Genomic DNA, 21,260 nt, shown 5'->3' on the forward strand with positions numbered 1-21,260 from the left:
ATGCAGTTGCTTTTCAAGTCAGTAATTTGTTTGCAGGTCAAAGGGTCAGGGCATGTAAACTGCAACCAAATTGCATGTGAGGAATGTATTTGTATACCTAGTTGTACCTCCCCATGGAGCTAACTCAAAATCTGTGGACTTGAGGCAATGTTTCTGGATATTCTACATGACAAATTGAGTTTTCCCTAACCTGTATATTACTATGTCACCTGCCAAATGCTCAGTTACCATATGAGTTAAACCCCTGCCCATCCTGGATTTCAGAGCTCATACAAACATCCCAGCCATTAAATCTTGGAATCAATAGGCTGTAGGTCTACAAGACTTCCCAGGCCAATCATTCAGTCTTCCTGTGGGGTAATACCATCTTCCCTATGTACTTAGATCCCTGGTAACTTGTGTGTAGAGAAGAAAGAAGTTCCTGTACTTATATTTTGGGTACAGACAAAAATACCTTTGGATGCCCTGAACTGAGAAAGATAGGGTGTGTTGTGGTTTGAATCATAAATGTTTTCCAAATGCCCATCTGCTAAATATTTGATGACCAGTCTTTGTTGCCATTGGGAGGGTGGAACCTTTGGAGGTGGGACCTTTGAGGAGGAAATTAGGTCACTGGGAGTATGGCCTTGAAAGGGGCATGTTGGAATCCAGCCCCTGCCCCCCCTCTCTTTTTTTTTCTGGGCCACTATGAGGCAAATAATCCTCTTCCACCATGTTCTCCTACTATGATGTATTGTGTAGTCACAAGCCCAAAGTGACAGGGTTAAATGACCTTGGACTAAAACCATGACTCAAAATAAACTTTTCCTTCTTATAAGTAGTTGATCTTAGGTATTTTGTCATACTGGCAGAAATCAAACTAACACAGGTGAATTCACCCCTGCCCTATTACCACTAACTACTCTCAGATTGATTTTGTTCCCTTAAGACTTTTTATTCTACACAGGTGAGGAGTTTCCAGAATCCACTGCCTTAGAATAGTCTCCTTCTCTTAGCCCAATATCAGCACTTTTGGTCCTAAAGGCTTATTGACACTATCTTGTTCCCAGCCTTCCATCACTTCTGCCTATACTCTTGGTCTTTCTTGAGGTCTCTGATATCCTGATTCACCACTCAGTTTTGGTTTCGTGAACTTCATCCTTGACTCATACCAGGTGGGAAGGGTATTTGGAAACATATTTTATCTTTTTATAAAGATTAATTTTTGGAGAAAGAGAAGAAACTAATATGAACATTATTTCTTTACCAATTATGTAGCAATAATTATGCCTGGTGGTTTGCATACATTATTTTAAATACTGGAGTTAGATATTATTAACCTTTAGGATGATATTAAATGCACTCTGATTTATTGGATTTCCAAACAAGGGTGAAATACTTAAGGTCTTATAACATAATAAAGACATTAAGATTTATGAATCAACTTATTAATCAAGAAGTATTCATGTCTACCCAGCCACTATGACCTTTTTGAAAATGAAGTTATGAGCACATTATATTTCAGCACCAGGGAAACTTCCCTAAACATCCAATGATATATGCAAATTTTTGTTTTAATGGGATTTTTAGATAACTACATTAAATGTTTGATACATTATTTGGTGCCTTTGTGAGTTCTAGAGTATAAAATTCCCAATGAAAAGATGCAAATGCATGGTCTTACAACAAACCTATGAGATACTTGTAGGTACTTTTTCAAATCCATACTTATTTATAGAAACAATCAGCACATGTGCCACATGGAATAAAACCATGGTAATAGCCAAGACTTGCCTATCCAAAATTACTATTTGTTTCTTCCTTAATAAATACACCAATATTATTTGCAAGCCATTATATAAGAGAACTAAGCACTCAGCCAGGAGGATGAGGACAAAGCTATGTGAGTCCTGAGTTAACAAGTTCAAGTTAGATACTTGTAATACAACAGCAAGGGAAGGTTCATTTATTTTCTAGGAACCTGTCAGGATATAATTTTGATATGGTGGCTGGCCACATTTCTGTTATTCTGATTCAAGTAGAAAATTCTTTGCAAATCCTCAAAAAGTATTGTTGAAATACTGCAAAGGGGAGAATTCCATTCAATGCAATTTAGAGTATGCATTAAATATTTTTGAAATGTGAGTACAGAAACTCTGGGTCATTGGAAGATAACTTTAAAGGGGATCTAAAGGTAAAAAGAAAAAGACTTCTGAATAGCCATTTTATTCAGTAGAAACATGAGAGTATTTTTTATGGTCTTGGAGTGGGGCGGGAGATAGTTGCTGAGGGCTTATTGAAGTTAACTGCAAGGAACTCCAAAACTACTTTTTAAACTTTCAAGTTATCATTTAGACTCAAATAAATGGAGTCAACTAGGTCATTAAAGTTTTTATGTAGTTGAACCCAGAAACTTGAGTAAATGTTTTATTAGGAGTTTCTCACATAGAGATACTTGCCTGAGGGTTTCCCTTCTCTTCTGACTTTTGCCAATCTTTTGTCTTTCATCTCTGCATGGATTCATGATTTGGAATTGCCAATAAGAATGGACTTCTAAGGAGTGACAATTTTTTGAAAGATAACTACTGAAATTGCCAATCATATTTTTTCAAGTTCAAGTCTCATTATTTACAAACCATGTTTTCCTAAGAGGGTTACTGTTTCCCTTTAAATAATGTTTTTATTAACTAGAGTTTTCATCTAGTTTCAGTCCCATCTGTGCCAGACTATTCTGAATTGTGTTTTTAAGGGAGAAAGTCCATTAACTTAATTTTAATTTTATCCAGTCTTTATTAAAAAAAAACATGTAAGCATAAAATTAAATCTTCCTTAATCCACTTGCAGTGTTTAGGTTATAGCCTATGTACAAATTTCTCCTATTGAGTCTCTCCCATTTTGTGACAATTTTATAGACTAGTTTCACAGACTCCCTACTGATTTTTCACTAATGTTGGTAAAACTTTTTCAGAATTTGAATTTATGGACAGTAATTAGTGAGCACTAATAACTTAATCTTGTTTTTAAATAGCCAGAGCCTGCAATGTCTTGGTATAAGCAGAAGCAAAGAGGTTAGACCCATCTCCTGGCTGGGCAACATTTTGAGTTACTGATGCAAGCAACCCTTGAAGTGAACTTTTTCTTACCCAGGGTCCATGGATGAACTCCAGGACTAAGTCTGAGAATATTTTGACATTTAGCACAAGTGTTTCCTATGTGAGAGTGTATATGGGTTTGCACAGTTTTACCAAAAGAAGTAATGTTATTGACCTAATGCTAGGTCCTTGTCTCTGATGTCAATTCAATAATGAGGACACAATTTTGAGAAAAGGGAAAAAGTAGTTTTATTGCTTTGCTAGCAAACAAAAAGCACAGGAGACGCCTGTCCCAGAGGCCTTGATTCTGCCCATCAGGAAGAGCAGAGGGTTTTTAAAGAAGTGATTTATTCCAGGTGTTCAGCCTGTGTGATTCACTTGTTAATTTGGGAGAGAGGAGAAAACATCTGTTTTAAGATAAGCCCAAATACAGGTATGAAAACACGAATGGTGTAAATCTACTTTGTATACAACCAGAGATATGAAAAATTGTGCTCTATATGTGTAATATAAATTGTCATGCATTCTGCTGTCATATGTAACAAATTAGAATTTAAAAAAAAAAGATAAGCCTTAGGGGCAGAGCAGCAAGGGCTATATTCAAAGCATAAAGTGGACCACTGTTACAGTAAGAGGTACGGACAGGTGTATAATGGGCCCTGAAGTCATACTGTCTGGATGTTTGCTGATGGGATGTTTGAACATGTAATCATGTGACATATTGAGCATTTTATTCTGAAGGATTTTAGAAATAGCAGGTATGGGAAAGACTCTGACCTTTTCCAGAGTCAGGTCATAAGATCCTTATGCCCTCCATTAATCCAAAGGACAGGAACATCCTTATCTATGAATATGAAAGAATGCTGAGAGGAATCTGAACAATCAAGTCTTGAATTCTGGGTTCCCCCTCCCCCCATCACCCTTAGGTCACATCCCATTATCCCATTTTTCCATGACTCTTCATTTTTTATCAAATCTAGTATAAAACCACTCAAGTTCAACCATTTTCTTCAGGTCCTCATTTCCTTATGAGGTCTCCCATCATGTAAATCTTCTATTAAGTAAAGTTGGATGCTTTTCTCTTGTTAATCTGTCTTTTATTACAGAGTCCCAGCTGAGAACCTAGAAAGGGTAGAAGGAAAAGATTATTTTTCCTTCACTTTAATCTCTACCCAACCACTTGGCTGTGTGACTTCAAACAATACTTGTGACCTGTCTCTTTTTCAATATTCTCAAGACTGCAAAAGTAATCTTAAGGGACTTCTGTGAGAATAAAATGTGAGGATTTATGTAAAGTCCATAATATAGTGACAGGCACCCACTACATGTTAATAATTATATCTTATTCTCAAAAGAATATGTAAGGTCAGAAAGTTAAGAAACACTGACCATGGGCTGGGCCATAGCTCAGTGGTAGGGCAATTGCCTAGCACATGAGAGGCTCTGGGTTTACGCCTCAGCACCACATTAAAATAAATAAATAAATAAATAAATAAAAGGTATTGTGTCCATCTACAACTAAAAAAAATTAAAAAAAAAGAAAAGAATAAAGAAAAACACTGACCATAGGTATTTTTAGAATTGTGCTTAAAAAACCAGTTCCTGTTTGAGAAGTCACACTCAAGCCTAACTTTAACAGAAACATTAATTAGTAAAACATAGAAATGTATATTCATAGCAAGGCAGAAAGTCATCTTTAAATAGTTCTGAAAATGTGGAAGACCAATTTGTGTTGCTTTTCAATGGGAGAAAAACAATCTACTTGGTTTGGGCTGGCCTGGAGGTGAAGGACTTTTAATCTGCTCTTGGGTGCTGTAACCATCCAAGTTGTTCTTGAAACTCTGAAATTTAGCCTAAATTGATAGTCCAAATTGAAAATCTATGGCTATGAATGCATTCTCATCCTTTTCTTCTACTGTTGTAGGGAAGAGAAAAGTTGCGAAAGCAAGGAGATTCTGCATCTTTTAATGAAAGATAAAACAACAATATAAACATACACAAATTTACAGAGAAGGGTTCAACTTTGATACATTTGGAGTAAAAGGTGTTTCTTATTTAAATATGGTATAAAAATAAATGCAAGAAACATTAACTGAGAATGTACAGACATCAGACAAAGACATGAGCTTGTTTCAGACTTGAATACATCAGTGGCATGAAACTTTCTGTGCTAATTTATTGTTTAATAATTGTGAAGCCATATGTATACTTATTGATATATGTTATTTTTTTTCTTTTACAATTCTTCCAGTTTGTGAATGACTGAATTTTTAGTGAACTGTGTGTCTAGCAGAAGCTTTAAGAGAAAGGGAAAAAATAGTTTTACTTTACTTAAACTTGCTAAAAAGGAAAAGACACAGATCCAGCTTAGTAGAATAGAAGGAGGAAGAAAGCAGACAACAGTTTGAAATGGAGGCATCGAGATGGCATAGGGTCCCTTGGAGATAGCAAATGCCTTAATGTGCACACAAAATAGAACAATTCAGGTCCTTCATTCATGCAACATCTTGGTCTAATGTCCTCTGATCCAGGTAACAATGACAAGCTACAAAGTATGTGCAATGATTCCCGTCTGCTTCCATGCTACAAGATGATCCATTTAGTAAGACTGAACAAGGCTTGTTAACCTCTTGGATGTGAGAGACTTCCCCTGAGGAAAAAAATATAAAACAAAACAAAACAAAAAAAAGAAAGAAAATAAAGTATGATCACTGAAAACCTGCTTACTAGTAGTATCCATTTATTGTGGATTTTTTTTTTTTTTTTGGCAAGGGTCAAAACTGAACCCTTTTTACTTGTAGGGCTGGGATCGAACCCAGGGCCTCACACATGCTAAGCATGTGCTTTACCACTGAGTTACATTCCTAGCCCTCAAAACTGAATCTTTTAAGTACATTTTAGTTCAAACATCACGATGAGCCTTCCTCCCCTCCCTTCTGCCACCAACACATCAAACAAAATGATTTTCCCTCCCCCTACCCTCATCCACCTCCTTCCCACTGCAAACAGACTGATGGTTTCACAGCACAGATTAGCAAATCATAAAACATGTCCATAAACATTCCATCGAGGCTTAGCAATGAGGCAATACCTAGGTTCCCAACTGGTTAGAAATAAATCTTAGTAAGCTGCTCTGAAGGATAATAATGCAAATGCATTCTGTGAAATAGTTGAATTTATAAATATTGAAAAATAAAGGGGGATTATTTAATTAAATAAAATGCACATTGAGAATGTGACTGGTGGAAACTCAAGATTGAGTTTATCCCCAACTTTCTATAGTTAATGGAGGTAAAAAATGCTAATTGTACATCTAGAGACAGAGGTCTATCCCCTGTTTCAAACAATTACTACCTTTCTGTCCTTTCCTGCCTGACTTCCTCTCATGCTAACCCCAGAAAAATGATATAATTCTGGTTCCACATAATGTTCTGATACATTGAGTACATTTTTTATCAGAATATAGGTTGTTGATTGGTGGTTCCTATTTCATCTCCAATGTGTGTGTGTGTGTGTGTGTGTGTGTGTGTCTGTGTGTGTGTGTGTGTTTTACTGAGGATTGAATCCTGGGGTGCTCTACCACTGAGCTGCATCCACAGTCCCTTTTAGTTTTTATTTTAAGTTTCTATGTTGCCCAGGATCACCTGGAACTTGCAATCTTCCTGCCTCTGCTTCTGGAGTAGCTCAGACATACACTACCATGCCCAGCTCATTTTTAATTCTATACATTCTAATATAAAAAGAGGCAGTTAATTTATTTAATTGATTCTTTTGCTTCCCAAAGGATAGAGCAATAAGGAAAAATTAAGAAGAGTTTTTGAGGAATATAGTATTTTGGTAATAAATTATAATTAGAAGAGTCTTGATTTGCCACCTAATGTGGCTCATGTTTTGGTAAAGGGGTAAGTGATGAGGAGAAAGAGATCATGACTCAGGTCCATTTTCTTAGTTTCTTCAAGCTGCTGTAACAAAAACCCAAAGACTGGGTGGCTTATAAAAACTGGAAATTTATTTTTCAGTTCTGGAAGCTAGAAGTCTAAGACTAAGATTCCTGCATATTTCTGTTTTCTTCTAGTGTCTAGCTGGTGCAATCTCATTGTGTTCTCACCTGGTGGAAGGGATAAGTGTGTTCCCTGGTGCCTCTTTTAATAAGGGTATTAGTCCTATTCATGAAGGCTTAGCTCCCCCCAAAATCCCACCTCTTATAACCATCATCTTAAGAAGTTAGAATTTAACATATTCAAACTTTAGCTACACTTTGTGCATAGAATATGATGGTACGGAAATGACTAATAATTCTATAACCATAAAGATATGATAAGTAATTCCATAATTCATAATCAAAACACTTTCTTTATATACCTTATAGGTACTGATAAGGGCCCTTTTGCTGACATGAACAGCACCAATGAAAACTAAGCAAAATTTTCTCTTGATTGGGAAGAAGTGTTCAAAACTTAGATTTCAGCAAGACAGTAGAAATTGCCAAGGTTTAGTGAAGGTATTTTGCACTAGGCTATGCTATAGTCACTTTATGGGAAGAAATATGAAAAAAGAAAAAGTAGATTTTGTAGGCTTCTGTCCTGGATCCGGAGCCCAGGTGTCTGTGCTATGCAGAATCTGAAAACAAACCACAGGGAGAATGCTGAGAACCCTGAGAGCCAGGAAATGGGACCAGTTTGAATTTTAAGTGTGTAGCTTCTGAAGGGATGGACTAATTGGATGCTTTGCAGCTGGAAGGCATTTTCTGATATACTTTCTATCTAAAAGTACATATATGAAGACAGGAATTGATGTGAACATACTTTATATACAAACAGAGGATTTTGTCAGCTATGTCATGTAAAGCCCTGTCTTAAATTCACTTTGGGGGCTTTTTTACATCCTGTTCTGGACTGCAGAGCAGAGACTCACCTCACTCATTCTGTGCAATGAATTGACTTTTGTCAATCTTTGCAAACAATGGTTGGAAGAACAAGCATATTGGAGCGTCTTTCATATCCCATAATATGGTTGTCAGACCCTGTGGGTTAAAGGGTAGTTACTTGCTAGAAAGTAAAGTTTTTGTTTGAAAAATCTTCCCTATGAGAAGGGCTTATCTATATTTTTTTGTTTTGGAAGACCCATAAACACAGAAGAGAAGCATTTATGGTCAAAAACAAAGGAATGACAGAAGCCATTAGATATAAGAAAATACAAAAATAAATAAAATCTTCTCTTAGAGCTTTTAGAGGTAAAAAGTTTATTTCTGTTTTGTGTAAGAAAACTAAAACTTCTCTATGGCCTGACAATATTTTGATGTTTTAAACTTGCTTGTAATTTCTACCTGTGTTTTGAATTCACCTATGCCTGGCTATCCCTTACCAGATAACAACCCTCTCTAAAACCTTACTGGTGCCTCATAAATTCTGGCTCCTGCTGACCAAATAACAATTCTCTCTAAATCTCAGTGGCAATTTATAAATTTTAAGGTCTGGAGCTGAATTTATTTTCCACCTTGAAATGTTAGCCACATAGATCCTTAACCTGCTATTTGCCTTTGTATTATGATTGTCAAAATCCTGTTAGCTGTAAGTACCTTAGACACCCACCTCCTTTGTAACTTTTTGTGCTGTAAAAATGTTTTCCTGAAGATCAGGGGGATGATCTCTAGCAGGGAATCTTGTAAGAGACAGTCCTGGCCAGCTTTTGTGTACACAATACAATCTTGATTTAATTTGATTTAAAAAAAAAAAAAAAGAAAAAGTAATTGGTGTATACCTTGCCTTGTTATAGTCGTATAAGAGAGGCCCAAGTGAACTAGTTTGACCCTGCTCCCATGAGAAGACACATAGAGAACTTGTCACTCATGAACAAGTCACTCAACCAGACACTAACTCTGCTGGCACCCCAAAATCTTAAGACTTCCATCCCTCAGAATGGTGCAAAGTAAGTTTCTGTTGTTTATAAGCCATTCAATCTATGGTATTTTATTATAGCTGCTCAAGGGGGCTAAGATACTGCTTTCATTTTTATGCTTATTTCCTTATCCATAAAATTAAAATAATAATAGTACCTATTTTAGAATCTTATTCTGAAGACTGATTTTACTGGAAACTATTATTAGAACATTCTACATACTCAGTTTATGTTGGCCATTACCTTATTATGATTATGTCTACAACTATTATTTGTAGGACACCCAGACCCAAGTCACTGTTCTGACTCTGAGAAGGGCAGAAAATTTCTAATGAATGGAAAACTAAACTTATACTGTTTTCCTGCCCCAAACCTGGGCAATAAATCAATTAAAAAATGTTGAAATTAAAAAGCACTTTTCCATACTTAAATGCTAATTCCTATATTTGCTACTGTCTACTGTCATTGCTGTGCTTGTAATATAAATGTATATGTGTGTATACATATTTATTCTGAGGCTGATAATTTACATTGTGTGTGTGTGTGTGTGTGTGTGTGTGTGTAACTGGAGATTGAACCCAGGGCTTGCACATGCTGGACAAGTGCTCTACCACTGAGCTACATTCCCATACCTGAATAATTTACATTTAAAAAGGGCTTGTTTTCTCTGAGCCGCCTGTGAGATGAAGGGGAGTACATATGTTTGGAGCAAAAGAGTGAATTTCTATGCAGTAGAAGACTGGGGGAAAGATGCTAATGTAAAACTACTTATTTTAAAACTATTTGTTGATGTGGTTTGATTCACTGGGAAATGGTCACATTAAAATAGGAATTCCTTTGAAACTCGATTTTGTTTTGTTTTATATTTGGACTATGGAAGCAACTGTCACTTTTTGACAGTTTTTTTTTAATAAAAAGAAATAGAGTTCTCTTTCTATATTTTTCAGTTTTGTTTTTTTCCTTAAATATCCACAAGTCATAAAAACTACTAGTACTTGCCCTCGTATGTACTTCATTAGAAATGAGGCGTGGTAAAAGTTTGGTTGACCAGCTCTTATCCTAAAAAATATTTAAAATTAACTTTTTCACAGAAGCCCATACAGAAGTACAGGCCTATAGTAATACACCTGGGAGTTTGTGATAATAAAATAACAATGAGTACAAATGGAAAAACATGTGCATACATTTTAATAGAGTCCAAAAAATCCAAACCAAACCAAAACAAAAACATAACTAACTAACTAAGCAGTAAGGATATAGGTTTTGTGTATTGAGACAATTAAAAAGCAAACTTGGGTATAACCAATAATAAAAGGAACTTAGGTGACCCACTGGGATCAAAGCAAATAACATGGCTATCCAGTAGGTTGTCAATTTTGAAGATGTAAATCACCTGGATCTATTTGTAAACCATCTGCATATCATGCCCAGTTCATGTATGGAAAGGAAAAATACCTCAGTCGTATTCTAGGGCATAAAGAACTATTGTTATATGTGTGTTATCCATTGCTCTCTCTACTATAAAGTTCTAAAATAAAAACACTGATCCTTTCTTCTAGGCATGTACTGGTCCCAAATCTGCAGGTCAGCCCTTGTGGAACAGTCATTTTCAGGGCACTTCCTTGCAAGCTGTATGGATATATACCCTGCCAATTTTTCCAAGTTGAAGAACCTGAGAATTTTATAGCTTAATTCCAATATTTTAATTCTAGAAACTAAAAGGGCTAACACGAACAAAAACCTTACCAATAGCATTTTAAACCAAATTACTTACAATAATTAATTAATTCTATGTGAACAGTATCTATTTTTAACGACATGAATGACTATTTAAATCCTTCCTATCAGAGTTTATAAGAAATAGATTACAGGGGAAATAGTAACCTATAAGAAAAGTCAAAAACAAATATTGACTTTAAAAAGAGAATGTAAATGAAATTATACCAACCAAGGATATAATGTCAGTAATGTATTTAATACCTCTGAAGCATTATTTTGTGTCAACGCAACCTGAATTGATAACCGAACATGGTGGGGAGACAACGTTAAAATATTAGAAGCCCAACCTGATGTCAACTTTCCTTAAATAGAGGTCCAAAATCTTGTGTAATTGAAACTCAAAATTATCAAACATACCAACCGCATTTTAATTTGACTTTCCTTATTTTGAAATAATGTAATCAGTGAAAAGAGCTTGGTATGGCACTTCACTTGGCAGAGCTGGAACTGGTTTGGGCACAGTACATTCAATAGAGAGTTTGGCTTGCAGACTGCACAGTGCTGCACAAGATGTAGCTAAAAATTTAACAATTAATGCTCAATGCCTGTTATCATAATTCTCCCTCATCAAAATGCTCTTGATTATGATAAGCAATTCCTGATCTTGTTCAATAAATCTACTTTTGCTAATTTGAATTTAAAAAAGAAAGAAAGGAAGGAAGGAAGGAGGAAGGAAGGAAGGAAGGAAGGAAGGAAGGAAGGAAGGAAGGAAGGAAGGAAGGAAGAAAGGGAAACTCTTGTCAATGCCTTTCTGCTATTAATGTGATTCAGTGGTCTGATCAGATGCCCAGCCCTACAGCCATGGAATAAAAGAGCTAATGGTAATGAGATGCTACTGGACCAGAAACAGCAAATATACATAAAAGACTGAACTAAAGAATGTACTCTGTTCTTTAGCTCTCATGTTGAATAATTCTAAAGTCTACAAGAGTATTTTTCATCACCTGGGTTCTCTGGCCTTCTAAACTGCCTACTGACACTCCACAAAATGGTTCTTGTTGACCTTGGCACCTGCTGCTCTCTCAACTAAGGTCTCCTTCCTGTGCACATACCTGTTCAGATTCTACTCACTCTTTTTTTTTTTTTAAACCCATTTTATTTTTTATTTTTTATTTTTTATTGTGGGTTGTTCAAAACATTACAAATTTCTTGACATATCATATTCCACTCTTGAAAAGAAACTTTCTTACCCATGTCTTCACTGAAGACTTCAAACTGACCCCTAAGTTCTAAAGTTGCTTTTTCTGAATTCTTTTTGCCCAAGAATCTGCACTAGTGCATTTACATGGTTTTGTATTGTTTTGTAAGTCCTCTGGCCGGCTGAAGCAATTGATAGCTGTTAAACAACATTAATATTATAGAAGTTCCCATTCCCAGATAAGTACTTAATTGTTTGCATGAGTTGAACTCCTTGATTGGAAATTTTATTTCAAGAATAAATCATTAGAAACAAGGGTAATGAGACTCATATGTCTCAGGATAAGTAACTTTGACCTTGGGGGAAGAGATACATGGTAGGGTGAGGAAGGGGGGACATTGGTCACATCAATGTGTTAACCAATTGACTAACAAAATCTGGGTGTTTTCAACTGGGAAGATGGTAAGACAGAATTGAATTTAGGCTAGGTATTTGGAAAGTTCTTCACTAATTTAAATGAAACTGAATCTTCTAGGTGAACTTACAAGTGAGTTTATTGTAACACAGTAATAATTTTAGCAAAACTATTGAGAATGTATTAGGGCCTACAATGTTAGTGATAAGCTCAAATTTTTGAGATTTAACAAAAAGGCAAAAAGAAAAGATTCTATAGCTAGTTTTGCAACTTGTATACTTAATGTTAAATACTGAAAAAAATCTAGTATTGCATGCTAAAATTAAATAGCTTATTAATATACATAGCTTCCTATGTGATCTGGAAAAGAACAAGCAAAGCCAAACACTTCGATTTCCCTAATTAAAAGTATTTCCCACGGACAGGTATGGTGGTGCACACCTGGAATCCTAGTGACTCTGGAAGCTGAGGCAGGAGGATCTCAAGTTCCAGAATGGCCTCAGCAATTTAGCAAGACCATGTCACCAAAAAGAAAATAAAAAGGGAGCTGGAGATGTATCTCAGTGGTAGAGCACTCCTCGGTTCAACCCTCAGAACCAAAAAATAGAAATAAAATAAAATAAAAGTATGTTTGTCCTTTATAGAAAATGAGAAAAAGATAAGAAAAAAATACAAATAATAAATATTATTGAAATAGAATTATTTATATATTTTTATCTTCTTATACAAAAATGCATGTTCTTAAGGGTTTTTTTAGCCAAATTGAAATTATACTGCCAATAATATTATGAATAACATGTATATGTAAATAATTAAATTTTAATCAATTACTCATGTTACATATTAGTATTATTTTTCAAACTCAATGTATTAGGAAATGAGGAAATGTATTTAGAGAGATGCAACCAACAATTACTAAAAAATTAAATATTATAGAATGGATTGGAAAGTATCAGGGTGCATTGCACCTAAGGGAATGCATTAATGCATTGCTTGTGAAAGTTTCTTTTAGTTCTAGACACATATAAACATACATAAGTGCTATATATACATATATACATGATTTTATACATATATATGTATATGTTTTATATAATACAAGTGCACACACAAACACAAATATATTGGTCAAGTGAATCAAATATGGGTGGCATTAAAAAAAATGAAAGCCACTGCTCTGAAATCTGATGTTTAATATCTATATAGTATTCCACTAGTAGTTATGCCTTGATGTATTTAAGAAATTCACAATTATTGCACATTCAGAGTGTGTTCTATATTTGGTAATTCTGTGATGCAATGAACATTCTTGTATGTTGGGGAGCATCTGGGTTTTCTTAGGATTAAATTACAAGAAGTTGTATTATTGACTTGAAGAGAGAGATTTTTGAGACTTTTAGCATATTCTGTCAAATTCTATTCCAGAAATGTGACAGCAATTCATACTTCCAGGAACAGGGTGTGAGATCACCTATTTTCTTTTCTCCTTTTTAATGCTAATTTTTATTTTCAAAGAAAATTAACCTAGCTGCAGGAATATTTTTAATGTTAGTTTCTGAGTGAAACTTGTCTATTAATAATAATAGGCTTTCTTTTTGTTTTCTCATGTACTTACTATTTGTGGGTCTACTGTTAAAATTGCCTAAGTCCTTTGATAATCTTTCTAGTGGTATTTTGCTCTGGTGATTATTTATTTGCAAAATTTTTTTTTCTACTTTAAACTGTATTAGATCTTTATCTGTCATGAACATGCACNTCCTTCCTTCCTTCCTTCCTTCCTTTCTCTGTAGTGGTGCTGGGATCAAACTCAGGACCTTACATATGACAGGCAAGTGCTATACTACTAAGCTACATCCTCAGCCATAGCTGACTCTTAGCACCATACGATTCAACTAGAAGTTGCAGGATTGTGTGGCCATAACTAGCACAGTCTTTCAGTTGTGACATTGAGAGAGCTATCAAAGTGTGGTCTTAAAACTAGCAACATCAACATCACTGAGAGTTGATTAAAAATGAGATATTTGGATTCCACCAGAAAATGACTTCATTGGACTTTCTGATAGGTGGGGTCCAGGAGAGAGCACAGTGGCATACTTCTACGTAGGTCATGTCCCTTAAACACATATTCTTCTGAGATGCTTATAACCAATGCAGGGGTGGAGGGAGGCAGGGGGAGAGGGAGAGAAAATGAAAGAAAGAGAATGATTCTAATTCAGTTTATTTGTTATGAGGATACAGAATCTGCATTTTCCAAACCCCTGATGATTTAGAGGTATAGATAGTTGAAACACACTTTAAAAAACAGTGAACTAGAGATTTTTAACAAAAAGAAACAAAGAAAACTTGGTGGGAACTAATGAAAATCACACTTTCAAATAGTTCGCCAGCTGTCATCTCAAAGAATGGTGTGCCTGATTCTGCATGGCTCCAGGAGGTGGGATTAGGATCAATACTTGGAAGTTACAGAAAAGTAGACTGCTGAAAATAAAGAAGGCATTTCTAAAAGAATGGATTTCTCTGCTGTCTACGGGTGTCATATCTCTGGAAGTTAGGAGCCAGCAGATGTTGGATGCCCTCTTGGCATTGAGCCTACAGAAAAGATTAATGCAATTGAGCCTGGGGGAATAGAGCCTCTAAGTTCCTTTTCAATTCTGAAACTCCAAAAATACTAGTATTGTTAATATCTCCTCAAAAGTACGTTTAAGTTTTAAAATTAGAAAAGTGAAAGAATCCCCAATAATCTTTTCCTTCTGGAGTTTATAACATGCTCTTGCTAGATATTAATATGTATATTTCAAGTGAACACTCTTGATAATGGGTGATTGTTATTTGCCCTTATAGTAACTGAGCCATGTTTACTAGGTAATTTTTAAATTGCTGATAGAATAGACTGGAATAAAAAGATCTTTATTAACAAAGCGAAATGCTGAGGATGTAGCTTGGTGGCAGAGTGCTTGCTTAGCAGGTGCAAGGCCAGGTGTTCAATCCCTATTATAGGGGCAGGAGTTGGCGTCAGGGAGCAAAGCAAAATCTGCATAACTTGAAGAGGTAAAACAAGTAACAGTTGAACATTTTTTTTCTCCAAAAATATATAGCAGTTTAGAGACTGTGTTTTAAAAATCTGATAACTGTCATACTCTACTTTAATATTGGTCTCTGCTGGTCAAAAATTAAGTATAATTATTACATTGGGATTGTTCAGTGTTTTCTCTTATTACCCTTAAGTCCTGATCCTGAAAAATAATAACAGCCATCAAAATACAAAGCACAGTGCAGGGTACATGGAATTTGGCTTAATCTGAGTTCACTGTATAGTATCTTCCAATGGCATATAAAAGGTAGCAGGGTATCTGTAGATACACATATAATATACCCATGCTTATAGACTATGTTATTTAGAGAAAGATGACTTTTTTCCTAGCTATTGTCAATTGGCTGTTTTAATGTTACCTGCTTTGAGTACTAGCACAGATTATGGAACAGTGAAAATGGCATCCACATCTTGTCATCAGTTTAAAATTGACTTTCTTTTCTGAAAAATGTTTCAAAAAGGAGTGATGATGAACATATAAGATATTACATGTGACTTTAGAATGAGAAAGAGAAAATGAGAAATAGATGGCCTGGTGATGATATAGAGCTGCCTAGTAAGTGAGTCATAATTAGAAATAATTACTATATGATTTTACTTTTAGTGGGAATTAAATTTGACATCCTAATAAGCCCAATTTTTATCTACTTAAGTTCCATTGATATTTTTTCTGGCTACATAAAACAAGTTTATAAAAAGAATTTGTGAATGGATTGCTCTTAGACCATTGATAAAATTCTGACTTGTTTCAATTGTGTTCAGTGACATTTAATTTACCAAGGTGAGATTTATATTGAGAGTTTACTATATGCAAAGTACTTTGCCAAAGTTGTAGTGCTTATGCTATCAAATAAGCATACAAAATACCCCCTTATCTTTTTACTTTATGCAGTTATAATTTTGTACATTAATATATTAATATGGGGTTAAGATTATATTTGAGTAATAATTCAATGAAAATAAAATCAAATCAAAGGGATAATGCAAAATATTGTGCTAACTGTTGTATAATATAACTCCTAAGATCTCTGAGACAGTTTTAAGTTTATTTTCCTGTTTTCTTCCAATAAACCTGACTTAATAATGTTCTAGTAATTTTCTGGGTGCTCCAAGTCTTCCTCTTTCACCTCTTCCTATTTCACCACCCAGATTTTTGTCCTTATCATCTAATATGTATTCTCTAGCAGCAGCTGTTGATCCTGAAAACTTGTCCTCCTATCCCTGCCTTCCATTCTCATTTACTGCACATATGAAGATGGTCCATGTGTAAATGCAGAACTCAGCCTGTATCCTTGATTACCTTCTTCTGTGCTCTGCTCTTCAGACTTAAAATCTCCACAGAACTCCTGTGTGAATTGTTGGGTTCTCAGACCTTTCTGGTATCACTTTTATGTTATCTCTTTCCTATAGGGTTAGCTTCCCGCCTAGTTTGTGGGCAGATCTCTTGCTCAGGCCTTATCTCTGCTTATCTCTAACTAATCTGGGTTTCTTTAAGATAAATCATCATGATTTAGAAGCTACTGGGAAGCTAGTTCTATTTCTTGGACAGCTAACTTTCGTAACAATACAAAACCAACTTAGGTGTACTAGCTAGTAGCATCCCCAAAGTAATATCCTAAGTTCACGTTTGTCCTCTTATGAGCATATGCTTCCTAAGAGCAGGACTATGTCTTGTCTATATATATTTTTTTTTCTCTGTGCTATGCTTTATTTATTCATTTTTTGTTGGTGCTAGGGATCGAACCCAGCACTGCTCTACCACTGACCTACATTCCCAGCTCTTTTTATTTTTTATTTTGAGATAGGGTCTTACTAAGTTACTCAGGCTGGCTTTGAATTTGCCATTCTCCTGCCTGAGCGTCCCAAGTCTCTGTGATCACAGGCATGCACCACAGTGCTCAGCCTGTTTTCTGTTTGATTAAAGAATCCACTAGTGCCTGAATACATTGGCCACTGGGCTATATATAAATAATCAGGATGGTCTGTCGCCGAGGTCTCATGGCTACTACCATAAACTCGGGGCTTCATATTCATTAAAGAATACTTTGGGAAATGCTATTTAAGCTTCTGCCTCTGGCATATGTAGCATCAAAGGTGACCTTCCCCACTAGGGGCTGTCTGCCTGATATACCACTGGCATTCCTTAGGAACCCTCAGGGACGCACTGGGTCTCCATGACCAAAAACCACTATACGATTCACAGCTTATAAAATGTAAGTGACAATTTAAAAACTAATGATGCTATTGGGGAAAATATACCATCTGAACTAAATTAGGCTACCTGGTCTGATACATTTCACATCAATCAATTTACATCGTGCTGCAAGGAAACTAAAATTGTTTTCTCAGGCAAGTTATCACCACAATCAGTTTCAATAAAATAAGATGGATAGCCATATCTGTCAACAACAAAATGATAGATGCAATGGGTTTCAAGTCTATACAAGAAGAAAGAGGAAAAAATACTTCATCCCTCAGTAGACTCACTTTCAGTATTGCTGGTAATATCTGGAGGGCAAATCCAATGACTGATTTATAAATTATTTTTACTTAAGGTGCTCTAGGAATTTTTTGATGTAGCTTGTGTATATTTTAACATAACTATAATCCCAAGCATTAAAATCCACAGCAAGTCACTGGAAAAGAATATGTACAAAATCATTCTTAAGGTAAATTCACAGGGGCATAGAGGGGAAATCAAAACTTTCCCTCTCAGGGTTCCCAATATGTTTGTGTACTATGATGGATGTTTACATGAAGCAGAAAAGCTCATTATGATGGGTGTTTATGTAGATCAAGAATCTGACTAGCCCCCTGAAGGGCTTGCCGTGCTGAAACTTCATTAGTATATATACAATCTAAGAAATGACCTTTTCAAACACTCTAAGGTTTGTCTCTACTTCATTTTGGTAGAAACTGATATCATTGGAAATGAAAATAAGAATATACAGGTTGTCTTTAAAAACAATTTTTTTCCAGCTGAGAATAAAATACAGGGCCTCACACATGTTAAGCAAAAGCTCTATCACTGAGCTAAATTTGGCATCTGTATTATTCATGGGGGTTGGTTATATTAGATGAAAAAGGTGCCTCCTAGTTATAATCTTGGTGGTCATTAAGGAAGTTTTATGCTAGATTTAATAAAAAGCAAGTTAAAAATAATTTGACCAGAAACTAGAAACAATCGTTAGTCTTTGACAGTGTTTTAAAAATAATATAAGCTCCCCCTGCCAAAAAAAAAAAAAAAAAAGGAAACTCTTGAGAAAATAGGAAAAGAATGGCTTTAATGATCCTAATAAAGAACATTATTGAAAAGGTGACAGGAACATCAGAGTAATAAGGAATGTTTGAATGGGTCCTTCTTATGAATGGGAACAAGACAGATTTCTGTTATCTCCATTCCTATTTGACACACATAGAATACCCAGCCAGTGCAATCAGTTAAGAAAAAGAAATAAGGCACACAGAATTGGAAAAGAAGAAACAAAACTGTCCCAGTTGACAGATGAAATGATCTTCTATGTGGAAAATCCCAAGAAGCACCCTCCCACACACACCCATTACCTCCCCTCCCATCTTTCCTAGAACTAACAAGTTTAGAAATGTTGCAGATGCAAGTTGAAAAAAAAAAACCATTGGTCACATTTCTATATACTACNTCGTGTCAAGTCTTTGACTTTAAAATGCATATAAGATCTTTTTCTCCCCGCAGAGGTAGAAAGCACAGAACATTTGTTCTTTTTGCGGGGGTTGGGGGGTATTACTGGGGATTTAACCCAGGGAACACTTAACCACCTTTTTTATTTTTTTATTTTCAGACAGGGTTTCATTAAGTTGCTCAGGGCCTCATTAAGTTGCTGAGGCTATTCTCCAGTTTGCGTTTCTTCTGCTTCAGCCTCCCAAGTCATTAGGATTACAGGCGTGTGAGCCACTGTGCCCAGCAACACTTCTTGTCCTTAATATTTTAAGCCTAAGGAAGAGCTAAGGTAAGAATGTAGAAATGCATGCATTATCTTTAATAAGGAAAAGGATACATGGAACAAAAATATAAAAAAAAATTCTTAGTTCCTTCATTTTATATATCATAATGCACACTTCTTTCCAAATCTTAGTCTGACACAAATTGTAGTTCATGCGTGACATCTTTATCTACTCTACAAAGGGCTGGGACAGAAAGATAAGCATGAATTTCTGTATTTGAATAAAGGCAATACTTTTGCTTTTACATCTTAAAATGCATGGTTGGTAATGGCTCTAGAAATAGGAAAGCTGCAAAAATTTCATTGGACTTAATGATTTGTAATTCCTCAAAAAATAAAACTTACCACATTCTGTGCAAATTTCTCAAAAGATGTTCTGCGATCCATTGAGTTTCCAGACTTATATGTGTGGGTTGGGGTAGGGTGAAGGGAAGTAAGGGAACATTAAAAAAAAAAAGCAGCAAGAAAAACAGAGCAGAAAAAGACAGAATGATGAAATGATGCAATGTTAAGTCCATATTCTGAATCACAGGCCCCCGAAGGTAGGAGAGTTGCCAAAGGAGGCCTTTGGCCACAGGATCTGGGCACTGTTTTCATTAGTGCTTTTATTTTAAACACCAAAAGCTCTTATGCAAACAAAATGGTATGATTCCAAGTAAAATCAAATTAAGCAAATATGTGAAGCTTTTATGCAGACATTTGCAAAGCTTAAGTATTCAAAAATTTCATGTTATATATTTGGAATTTTCTCATAATTTTCTGTCAAGGCTAAATTTTTGTAGATAACATTATTAAATCTGTAAAGCATTGCTGTAGAATAGACCTTTCCATAAGGATGAAAACTTTATTCAACACTGCCTGATAAAACCTTTAGCTTTGGTTATTGAACACTTGATATTTGGCTAGAATTTTATGGAATTTTATTTAATTAAAATTAAAATTTAAACAACTCCATGTGGTTAATGTCTGCTGTATTTGGACAGGGCACACAGAATATCTATTTCCAGATGCAAAACAACGCACTTTAAAAAAATCTCATTAGACTAAATGCATGAAATACACAAAAGTATAATTTAATCTCAGAAGTTCAATAAGTTATGGATTATTTTAACATTAAAAAGCAATGAATAATGTTTATGTTTATGTTGTATACTCTTTTATATTGATCACATTAGGACTTATGAACAGTAAGACTTTGATTAGAAGCATTAATTGAATAATGAGGTCTCTCTCCATATGTGCTTGGCTACCATCTTAAAATGTGTAAAATTTATCACAGGGATACTTAGTAATTTGGAATAAATGCCAAGAGACAATGAAAACATAACTACATTTTGGCAGCTATCATTGAAAAAAATAGGTCTATTTTTAGTTGTGAACATGCATTCAAGCTTTCCAAATAAAGCCCTTTTCAAATTTTTGACCCTGTTCCTTTATTTATTATAATATTTGATTTCCTTAAACTAGGCATGTAGAAGATTAACATGAAACATGAAAACAGTTTCTCATATATTTTATAAAGCAAGAACATCTGCAGAAACAAACAAAAAATAATACAATAAGCAACCAACCAACAAAAACAAAAACAACTTAAATGGCCCTTATAAAATGAAAGGATTAGGGGAGGGTCTTGAAGTATGTTCACTTACCATTAGTTTGATACCCTGGGCCAAGCAGAGGCAATTAGTCCAAATAATTATAACTGAGAACTAGCTCAAGAAAGAACCAATACCTTTTTCTTTGCCTGTAGAAGTTCCTGATAGGCACTGGATCTTATAAAACGTGGATATGAATCACTTTTCATCAGTTTGTAAATATGCTCCTAAAAAGAAAAAAATGGTTGAGGTGCTTTTTTTATTATTTTTCAAGAAAAGTGAAATATTACGAT

General features: G+C 35.1%; 1 protein-coding gene across 4 annotated transcripts in view; it reads right to left on the reverse strand.

Moving 5' to 3' along the window:
- Positions 1–3,295: 3,295 nt before the first annotated feature.
- Rgs7 (regulator of G protein signaling 7) overlaps positions 3,296–21,260 on the reverse strand; it is a 460,451-nt gene continuing 442,486 nt past the window's right edge. For 3 of the 4 annotated variants that reach the window (XM_048809209.1, XM_048809208.1, XM_048809207.1), the window contains 2 exons: positions 21,105–21,194; positions 3,296–4,193 (listed from right to left, as the gene is read on the reverse strand). In XM_048809209.1, coding sequence (XP_048665166.1) covers positions 4,113–4,193; positions 21,105–21,194 — 171 coding nt within the window. In that variant the 3' untranslated portion in view covers positions 3,296–4,112. Of the gene's footprint in view, positions 4,194–5,020; positions 5,722–21,104; positions 21,195–21,260 lie in introns of those variants that run through there. The other variant, XM_015483535.2, reaches the window with a different exon arrangement.

This window comes from Marmota marmota, unplaced genomic scaffold, assembly GCF_001458135.2.
Source record: "Marmota marmota marmota unplaced genomic scaffold, marMar, whole genome shotgun sequence".
Lineage (NCBI taxonomy): Eukaryota > Metazoa > Chordata > Mammalia > Rodentia > Sciuridae > Marmota > Marmota marmota.